Source organism: Sinocyclocheilus grahami, unplaced genomic scaffold (assembly GCF_001515645.1).
Source record: "Sinocyclocheilus grahami isolate Dianchi unplaced genomic scaffold, SAMN03320097.WGS_v1.1 scaffold462.1, whole genome shotgun sequence".
NCBI classification, from domain to species: Eukaryota; Metazoa; Chordata; class Actinopteri; order Cypriniformes; family Cyprinidae; genus Sinocyclocheilus; species Sinocyclocheilus grahami.
In genome coordinates, this window is record NW_015505641.1 from 1,280,158 (window position 1) to 1,291,044 (window position 10,887).

The window sequence follows — 10,887 nt, forward strand, 5'->3', positions numbered from 1 at the left end:
TGTGTGTGTGTGTGTGTGTGTGTGTGCTGTAGATGTGTGAACAGGAGAAGCTTCTAAACACACATCAGGAGCATGTTTCTGAGCTGCAGCTCACCATCCGCAGACTGCAGGAAGAAGAGGTGAACAGCCAGACTCAGCTGCAGCTGTGCAGGAGAGAACTGGAGACCAGAGATGAGCAAGTGCAGAAACACTACCAAGAGGTATTATGGGAACACCATATATTAATTATCCAGCCTAAGCTCCAGGTCCTATAACCCATCCAAACCTAGTCATTAGCTGGTACAAACAAGTTTGAGTGATTAATCATTGGACTATGAGTCACTAGGAACAAAGTTGGCCATATTGGTTAACCTGGACAGAGCACCTTGTATCAGCTGGCGGGGACCTGCAGTTGTTTAACTATATTGTACTATGCTACTTGAACTGGTTAACCAGTATGGTTTTAAAGGAGTAGTAAGAAAATGTAATATTTTATGGTGGTGTCCACTACTGTTCAAAAGTTGAGGGCCAGTAAGATTTTTTTTTTTAATGTTTTTAAAAGAAACAATGTTTTTAAAAGTCTCTTATGCTCACTACGGCTGCGTTTATGTAAACAAAAATACAGTTAAAACAGAAATAATGTAAAATAATATAACTATTTAAAATAATCGTTTTCTGTTGTAATACATTTTTTAATTGAATTTATTCCTGTGATGACCATGCTGAATTTTCAGCAGTCATTAATCCAGTCTTCATTGTCACATGATCCTTTAGAAACAGGGTTATTATCATTAACTAAAACTAAAACCATAATAAAAAAAAATACATTCTTTGAATAAAAATAAACAACTGAAATAAAATAAAATATAAAAAATGTGTATTTTTGGGATTTCAGCTAGTTATCAAGTCAACATTTCTCATTTTTTTTAAGATTCATTAAGTTTTATTTCAATTTAAAACTAAATAAACTGAAACTAAAAACTAAAACTTAATTTAAAAAACTATATAGACATTTAAAAAATACAAAAACACAAAGTTAAAACTTGAACTAAAATTCAAATGAAAACAGAAAACATCAAATAAAATCGAAATTTTCTTCCTCTGAACATTTTTTATTATCATCCATGTTAAAAACAGTTGTGCTGCTTAATATTTTTTATGGAAACCATGATAGATTTTTTCAGGAATCTTTGATAAATAGAAAGTTCATAAGAACAGTATTTATTTATTTTTTATCATTTTTATTTTTGGTGACAATGTGAAAGCTTTTTAATGCATGCTTGTTAAATAAAAGTATACATTTCTTTCAAAAATAAATAAATCTATAAATCTTACTGACCCCAATCTTTGAACAGTAGTGTAAATTAAATGTTGCATTTCTTGCTGCTCTTTTCTCAGATGAGCACTCTGCAGGCAACAGTGTCCAGGCTGAAGCTGGTGCTGGAGCAGGAGCGGGAGAGGTGGCGGCAGGGGGTACAAGAGGCAGCCAAGGCCGATCAGAGAGGGAGAGAGCTGAGACTGGAGCTCAGCACAGCACAGGCCTCTCATAAAGAGTACATGGAGCTGGTATGCTCACTTCCACTAACACACAGACACATTGTGAACCATGCCTAACACACTGGAGACAGATATCGCTGTGTGTTCTAGCTGGCTGAGTACAGTCGAGAGGGGACGGCCCAGAGGAGTGAGCAGGCCCGTCTGCAGCAGTGCCTGATCCAGCTGACAGAGGAGAGGGAGACTCAGGAGGAGAGAGTCAGACAGATGAGCGCAGATCTACAGAGAGCGCACAGTGAGAGCAGGTGCTCTCAGGAGGAGGTAGGACTGATGCATATGCATATTGGGATTCATTGTTCAGTCTATATTTGTTGACAAAACATGTACATTTATGCAACAGTCGAGACGATTTTATCCAAAGCAACTTACACTGCATTGAAGGTATACTTTTGTTATTAGTTCATGCATTCCCAGGGTAATCGAACCCACGATCTTGGCATCGGTAGTCAAATACTATAGTATTTAAGTATTTGGGAACATCAGCCACTAGAATAACTGCAGCTTTGTAGATGTATGTGTATGGTCTTAATTCAGTAAGAAATAGAATATGCAAAATCCCTGTAAAGTAACAACATACTCCTGTATCTTAACTGACATTTTCGTAACCATATGTGCAGCATTTGGTGCTAAATGAATAAAATGAATGTAATTTACATTTTTCTGTTTCCCATGCTAGTATTTGTTTATGCATTTCATTAAAAGTAAAATGCATTATACTTTTCAAATGGATGGATATTTAATTTTTTAATTCAATAAGTAAAAAGGAAATTTACATGTTATTGTTTTTAAATGCAATTAGACGCACAATTAGGTCATCTGAATTTTTTTTATTATTATTTATATATATTTTTTTCATTATTTTTCATGCTTTTTCAGCAAAATCTTTTTTTCTGTTTTAATGTAAATAAAAGGCGAAATTGTAAATAATGTAATATAAAAGCCTACTCTGTTTATCATATAAAGTGATCTTTTCAGAAGACTGATTAAACCGCTTCATATGGATTGCTTTTACAATGTCTTTATGAACTTTTTAAAGCTTAAAAGTTTTGGTTGCTTGGACTTTCGAGGGAGGGACAGGAATCTCTCAAGTTTCATTAAAAAATACCTTAATTTCTGTTTCGAAGATTAACCAAATTCTAATGTGTTTGGAGCAATATGAGGGTGAGTAAATAATTACAGAATTTTCAGTTTTGGGTGAGCAGTCCCTTTAATTACCTCAAATGGTTGACTAATAATAATGTTACTGAAGCCACAAACCCGAACTTAATCCTAAAATCTGATCGGTTGATAGGAATGTTCCAGAACCAACAGTGATGTCCATAAGGAAGGGAGTTCTCTGACTTTGGCAAACCCCTCCGTAACACTTTTTCTTGGAGTTCCTGAAATATGTGCAGAACTGCAGTGCTCATGCAGACAGTAGGGCCAGTGTAGTAATTTAAACCACTCACTCTCATTCTTTAAGTGCTGTCAGTGTTGTAGGGTAACTCTAATTGGTTTTGGATAACCATCCTCGTCATTTTATGGTCAGCAAACTCCACAGAATAACAATAAAACTGAAAAATAAAAAAATAAAGTGTCTCCACTGTCCAGGGCCTAATGTATACATACATACGCACACACTCCGGTTGGACTGCAGAAATAATGATTATGCGCGTGTGTTGTGCATCGGTTGTTTGTTTTCAGCTCGGGCTTTTAAAAATAATTGCTGTTGGTGCTGCAGCCATATCAGAGGAAGGCCAGTAATGATTCTCGCCAGTCGTGTGGAACGTGGTTTGCAGGGAAGCGAGAATAAAGGCGGCTATCATTTCTGTGTGCGTGTTTGTCTGCCTGGCACATAATTATGGTTGCATAAGGTTGTGTATTCATATGGAGTATATGTGTGTGAGGTGCTATGATTACAATGGGCGTGTGTGTGTGTGTGTGTGTGTGTGTGTGTGGGTTTTCAAATATACTCCGGCCCCCGTCTGTAAATCAGGTGTGAATGGAAGAAACTGATGAGTCGAGAATCTCATTTGAGTGTGTGTGTGGGATCACAGAGGGATTAGAGTTGGATATAAAGCTGCACAGGTGTCTGAGACTACCTCATAACCCGCTCACACACACGCAGCATTTTAATTGTCTTTCTCCTTTTCTTCACCGCCTTTTATTGGCTCTCCTCTGCAGTGTGTGCGCTCTGGGTAAAGGTCACCGCACTCCACCATCTTACACACTGACAGCATTTCTAGCCATGAAACTAGTCTACCTTTGAATTTCAAGCTGAATTCTCCTATGCTGAAAACCTGAGATCTCATATGAGCCAAAATGGCATGAGCTGCTATAGATTTGCAACATCATAAGAGTGTAATAGTGATTTGTTCAGGGAGAGAAAGTTTAACGCAGGTAAAGATTAAGTCAGCACTTGTATTTTGCGTCCTCTGCTTGCAGAGGAATATTTTTAGCATATTGTACACCCCAAACTATGTATATACACTGCCGTTCAAAAGTTTGGGATCAGTATGATCTCTTATGTTCTTCTTATATTTCTTAAGTTCATCAAGGCTGCATTTATCTGATCAAAATACAGAAAAAACAGTAATATTGTGAAATATTATTGCATTTTAAAGGGGTCATATGATGCGATTTCAAGTTTTCCTCTCTCTTTGGAGTGTTACAAGCTGATTGTGCATAGATAAGATCCCTGAAGTTGCAAAGACTAAAGTCTCAAATGCATTCAACAACATACAACATTCAACGCTTTTGGACATGTAATCATGTAATCATGGTATTATATTGCCACGGTACTTTTTTGTAAGTGTAAAAAGAGCTGTTGGAATGCTTGATTCTGATTGGTCGATCACTGCATTCTAGAGAAAATTATTTTGCATAATTACAACTAAATTGTGTAATTGATCATCCAAGGCAGCGTCATTATTGTTAACTACAACTATTAAAAGTCATTTTTGTTCATTGAAATAAAGCTGAAATTAAATCTAAATACTAGATGAAAAGTACACATTACATAAAAAAAATAAAGATATGAAAATTAGAAATGTTGCCTTGGCCACTGGAAATAAATATGTTTATGTTGAAGGTATACAATTACTAAAATTGAAAATAAATAGAAATCTTAATAGAAATATTCACAGAATCACATAAAATGACTAAAATTCAAATGAAAATTAAAAATATATAATATAAAATCAACGTGAATTGGAAATATTTATAAATGCTATAATAGTAACAGTAATAGTAATAGTAACACTGATCCCAGGCAGCTAATTAATTTACTTTGAAACGATTTTATCTCAAATATTGCTAGTAAATTTAACAAATAATTACAAAGAAATTGCAAGTTACACATTGAATTAAACCTGAAATTTTGAAGTAGAAAGAATAAAGGAGTATTTTTTGTAAAAACAAACTCCAAAAATCTTTATTTACAAGTTAAAAATAATTTCTGTAGTGTAGCTGTGCTACTTTAATGTGTTTTGTATCATTCCATCTCACATAATATAATTTCAACTCAGTTCAATACTTCATACCTATTTATGTGTTTATGTTGTTTTAAATTATATTTTGTATATATTTTAATAAAACAAGAGAATGCTATTTCAGTCTTTCTACTACCAAATTTCACATTTAATTAAATGTGTTTAATTCAGTTCTTTGTCATTAATTATGAAATTTACTAACAATTTCTGAGTGAAAACGCTTTCTACGCTTTTTTTTCTCCCTAATCACCCTTTTGGTGTTTATTTTGCAATAATGACCATCTGTCAGGTGTTTTCCCTTACATAACATCAAATATGACTTTTTACTGCATTGCATGTCGTAAATTGTATCGCATGTTGCAGTGCATGGTTCCTGTTGGAAACAGTATATAGATTTACAAAGTCTAGAAAGTGTCTGTGGTGCATCAGAACTTCTGCATCCAGAGAGAGGCAGTGTTATAATGGCTGTATCATTATCATTCAGCATCATGGTTCATTGTGACAGCAGCTCGCAGCTTCCTCACTGCAGCCCATTATCTCTGCCCCTGCTCCACTCCAGGCACACTAATGAGAAGCTGGCACTCAAGATCAAAGACCAGAGCAGGAAGATCATCCACCTGACAGCTGAGAGAGAGTAAGCCCCGCTCACCCTGTCCAAAGCTGTTTCCGCTCCTCTCAGTTGGAGTGTGTACAAACATGGATTTTAGGTCCAAGTAGCAGGGAATGTGCATGCGAAGATACGGTGAGAGGGTACACTCATGTGAAATGGGATTAGGCTGTAATGTTTGTCCTGTCTTCATGCAGTCACCTTCAGGAGAATGTGAAGGGTTTACAGGGGGAAATCAGGAGGCTGAAAGCAGCTGGATAAAGAGAGAATGGAAGCAGAGCGACTGAAGGTAACACACACTCCAGCGCAAAGCCTCTAACACACTCCATTCATCAAAGAATCCCGAAAAACATGTATCATGTTTTCCACACAAAAAAATATATTTAGCAGCACAACTGTTTTCAACACTGATAATAGTCAGAAATGTTTCTTGAGCAGCAAATCATCATAGTAGAGTGATTTCTGAAGTATCATGTGACACTGAAGACTGGAGTAATGATGCTGAAAATTCAGCTTTGCGTCAGAGGAAGAAATTACATTTTCAGAATATTACTATTTTTACTGTATTTTTGATCAAATAAATGCAGCCTTGATGAGCACAAGAGACATTCTAAAGCATTCAAAAATATTACCCCTAATATATATTAGGGATGGGCATTCCAAGCAAAAATAATATTCGAAAATCGCTGGGTATTATTTGATTATTATTCGAAAATCGCACCCCTCCCCCGCAAGCACGCACAAACACCCATAAACAGAGAGAGATGGAGAGAGACGGGATTCACGCTTTCAATATGTATGATAAACTGTTTAATTCAGAAGATAGGCTACCTTAACTCAAGCCATATAATGATCATAACGTGCTGAAACGTATTAATATAATAAACATAACCGAATTACGGCACTTATTAACATAACAGTCTGTCGATTAGCATAAATCAACTGCTCATAAGGCTAGGACATTTCCATTTCGTCACAATTATATCGTTGGGTAATTACACTGTATATAAACTGCGGGCATCAGGGAGCCGTTATTAATATGCTGGGCATTGAAATCGCTTATAAACGCTCGCTTGTTTTTTACTTTCACTTTCAAGATTCGCGATCACATACGGAGCAGCACTCGGCAGTACTTACTACACATTTTACAAGATTAGGTGTTTGTCAGTGGTGCTCAGGATCTGCAAATCATTCACCATCTTCCTATCAGTCACCTCTCCTTACTCTGTTTATGTGGTAAGTGAAACGTTATGTACTGTAATGTAACAGGCTATGGCTAGCAAGCGGCTAACCATGTCCCTTTAGTGGGTTTGTAGAGGGCGTTATTTGTTTTCCGCGCCTTTCACGGATTCAGACACACCTCTAACCCAGTCGAGAGTGTTTGTGTTCCGCACAGCACTCTTCTTTGACATCGTCCCAAGTTACTGTAACCATTATATGCTACGCAAGTCTTTTTTTTTATGCCACGCAAGTCTACAGTGTGCTACTGAGTGTGTTCTTCTGTTGTCTTTGACAGCTTTTAGGTGCGTTATGGACCCATTTCACAAGACTGTGATGACGCGTTTAACGGTCATCAGCATCGTAAATCCTCGAAAGTTTTTCATATTTGTATTTTTAAAAAAATGTATGTACATTTATAACACTATTCTATGTATTATATCACCTTTGCATCAAATTATACAAAAAAACAGTTAACGCTAATACGAGGGTGTTTCTAATCCAGCGTCTATGGGAGGGATGGTAAATTTGACAACGTTCCCTCTTCTGACTGCCGTTATTAGTCTCTCTCAATTTCTTTCCTTTTATTGAAAGTCATGAAGACACTATCGTGGAGTTTTTCTTTTGCTATTTGAGCAAATGGGAATTCAAAAAATATATTTGTGGTACTCTCCCATTCACTGCTCTTCAAGTTAACCCAACTATGACGACTTCCGCTGCTGAGAAACCCCGAAATGTGAAAAATGTCCATTGGCAGCAGTGTTGCCAAGTCTACTTTAACACTGTTGCTGCGGGTTGTTTTTCATGTCCGCGGGTTGAAGCGACTCCAATAACATGATATTTATCCTCTGGAGTGCGAATTTTAGCAGGGGAACCCCGCCAAAAAACATGTATTTTACCCCCCGGAATGTGATTTTTAACTGGGGACCCCCTCGAAACGCCATTGGGCTAGTTTTGAGTCGCAATTGGGCGGGTTTTCTTGTGAAAACCTGGCAACCCTAATTGGCAGCGCCACATGAACGCGTCACCACTGCCTCAGCACGGAAGACATGGGGAAATGTTTTAAGACAATAATAGCACAACCTTTTAGATATTCTATAATTAAATCAACTAATCGAATATTCGAAAATCGTGACCCATCCCTAATATATATTAAATAATATATTTCCGTCGAGGACAGCAAGCCAAGTTCATTTACAATTAGCCATCAGGACTGGATGGGCAGGCGAATTCATGAAATATATTTTAGATTGTTCGATCCTATTACTGGTCACCATTTAAGTCACATTTTTGCATTTTTACATTGTCCTGCTGTGTCTGATGAATATGAAAGTTCAAATAATCCATGTAGCTTTCCAATGAGCTGCATGCATAATAATTATACTTTTAGTAGCACATCTAAATTACAAAATGCTGTTTCAAATCCTTGCAGTTTAAGTATATGATAGATTGAGTACAGCTACCCTGTAGAATTTGTATTTCCCTGCATTTTTGTATTCTTTGTAATATATTTTGATAATATTCTTACCTTATTTGTAATAATCACCTGTATTTCATGATAACCGCAGCGCTCGCCTCACAAGTTAGTCATCACTGAGTGAATATTAACATTCACCTCTTTGGCAAACAGGCCGTAGCCTCAGTCTTCCTTGTGAACAGGTCTTAAATGCAGGTTTTGTCCAGTTTGATCTTTCTTCTTCTCTTCTTATAATTCCCGAATGACCCAATGCTGGCCATTTCCTATTACACCTCTCCCTGTCTTATTATTTTTTCTCTCTTCCTCTATTCTCTGTTATCCCATACCCATGCATAACATCAGCGAGACCGTCTTTGTTGTGATTAGGTTGGTATTTCTCTCAGATGCAGAGAAAAGGTGTCCTATAACCGTGTCACCATTAGCCACCTCAGTCTGTCCTCTTGCCGCGCAATGATCCCGCTCTGTAGGTACAGGCTTATTCTCTGTAATGGGGTATGATCTGATTCACACTTGTGAAATTGGAAAGGAGAAGTTTAGAGATGATTGGAGAACTTTTGGCATAGTAGAGGCCCAGGGCTGGAGCTGCCGGTCTGAACCCAATCTGAACCGTGCTGATGAGTCCGTCCTGCAGGGTTGAATCCATTATCTTCCCTTTTTGTTCTGAAGGTCCGGGACCTGCTCCACATGCCACCTTATTCCATTATTGATGATGGAGAAGGAGCAAGAGAGTGAGAGACCTGCTCAGGGTCTAACTTTACACAGTTATGCTACTTCAGAAAGTTTATTCAAAGAAAAGTCGAAAAGCCAATGAAGCATTTGGTATCGTTATCCCAGAAAGTGTCTTGACTAATAATGCATAGTGCATTTTTAAGAAACAATTCACCCAAAATTGACAATTCTGTCATCATTTACTAACCCTCATATTCTTCCAAACCTCTATGAATTTGTTTATTTCTTGGAACACAGGTGAATTTTTATTATTCACTGCTATTTTTCTCTGCTGTAACTCTCACACCAGATGTTGCCATTAAAATGTTCTTCGTCAGGTTTGATGTCAGTGACATTTGGTCATGAGAGACTTGAGAACCTGCTGCAATATATGCAATAGTTTGAAATGGCACCAACACACCATTTTTGTAGTATGTCGAACTTTTGTAGTCCTTTGGTGGACATGAGCATGATGATGGTCAAAGAATAATGACTTCATTTAGTCTGTTATCATATGGCTACTGAAGGCTTGGAATATATTGCTATTTAAATACTATACTGCTAATATTAATATTTAAAAAAAAAAAAAAAGTTTGTCACCTATTCAAAGACATGTGGTCCAACTAACATGGAGAGAAAAAAAATTATAGAGAAGACACCTGCAGACCCTCATGATTTTTTTTATTTATGAAATAATGTAAACTTTTTTATGAAAACAATAGCTGGGTTTCCATCACCCTGCTTTTATGCGCATTTTGAAGTATCGCATCAGAATCGAGAGATGGAAACGCTGAAAAATGCCTTAATTCACAAAAAAAGTTTTTACGCTCGCTTGAGGTGGTTTTTGACTTGTGCGAAAAAGGGTTCATGCGAATAATGAGAGATGAAAATGTGTAAAAAAAAAAGTAATGTGACTTTGCGCTATGGTACTGCATAACCTGAATAACCAGCGGACCGATCTCATTCACAGCATCTGAAATGTTGTTTTGGTCATTCGGAAATGCTCGAGCAAAGTCTGTCATCAAAGTATTTCTGTATAATTGCCTCCCAGAAATGTCTTACATGACTGTGTTCCCAAACAGCAGCATCCACCTCCGAAAGCAATTACCGCATTCATTGCGTTTCGTCTGCTCGTTCTGAGGCGCAAGTAATTTATTATATATGACTTATATCACTTTTCTTAGTGATTTATAGTGCCAGTTTATCAGGAAGTGACCATTTTGTTCTCTTTGACTTGTTGGATGGAAGCGATGCTTGTTCGCAAATTTTTTTTGCGATATTCCAGTTTTGCGCATAAGTTAAATTCACAACTTTGGATGGAAACCCGGCTAATAATTAAGATACATTTGTGTGTATTCATTTTTTTTTTAAATGTCTGAATTTTTACTTGATGGTCACACCACATGACACTGATACAAAGAATATTTAGTTTTCATTAAAATTTTGTTTTGTGCTTGTTTTCATTTTTATTAGTTGGTTGTTATATTTCTATGTAGATTTTTATTTTTTGGGGGGATGGATGGATGGATGGATGGACTCTTCCAAGAAGAAGGGGCTTGATCCTTTGGATGAGTAGATTCAGCTTTTAGTGAATACAGAACAGTATGACTGCTTGATTTGTTGTGATAAATAACTTATAATAGCCTCAGTCGTTCCATCAGAAATCGATGGTTGTGGTTATACTGCTACGCAGGAGGGCATATATGGTTGCGTTTAATGACAGCCCTTGATCAAGATCATCGGGAGGGATGTTTATCACTGCACTCTGAGATATATATATATATATATATATATTTACTAATGTGTACATTTTGGAAGAGAAATAAAAGAGATGCTTTTACAAGACATGCTCCCCCCCCCCCCCCCCCCCCCTC

The 10,887-nt window shown here is 36.9% G+C and overlaps 1 protein-coding gene and 1 long non-coding RNA gene across 2 annotated transcripts in view; both read left to right on the top strand.

The window, feature by feature from the left end:
- Nucleotides 1-3,276, top strand: part of LOC107552961 (trichohyalin-like) — a 115,683-nt gene extending 112,407 nt beyond the window's left edge. Inside the window, exons 23-26 of the mRNA XM_016235023.1 lie at nt 33-200; nt 1,378-1,545; nt 1,627-1,794; nt 3,217-3,276. Coding sequence (XP_016090509.1) covers nt 33-200; nt 1,378-1,545; nt 1,627-1,794; nt 3,217-3,276 — 564 coding nt within the window. The remainder of the gene's footprint in view (nt 1-32; nt 201-1,377; nt 1,546-1,626; nt 1,795-3,216) is intronic.
- Nucleotides 3,277-5,562: 2,286 nt separating this feature from the next.
- The window catches only part of LOC107552982 (uncharacterized), an 11,867-nt gene continuing 6,542 nt past the window's right edge, over nt 5,563-10,887 (top strand). Inside the window, exons 1-2 of the long non-coding RNA XR_001604917.1 lie at nt 5,563-5,637; nt 5,808-5,899. This is a non-coding gene — a long non-coding RNA (uncharacterized lncRNA). The remainder of the gene's footprint in view (nt 5,638-5,807; nt 5,900-10,887) is intronic.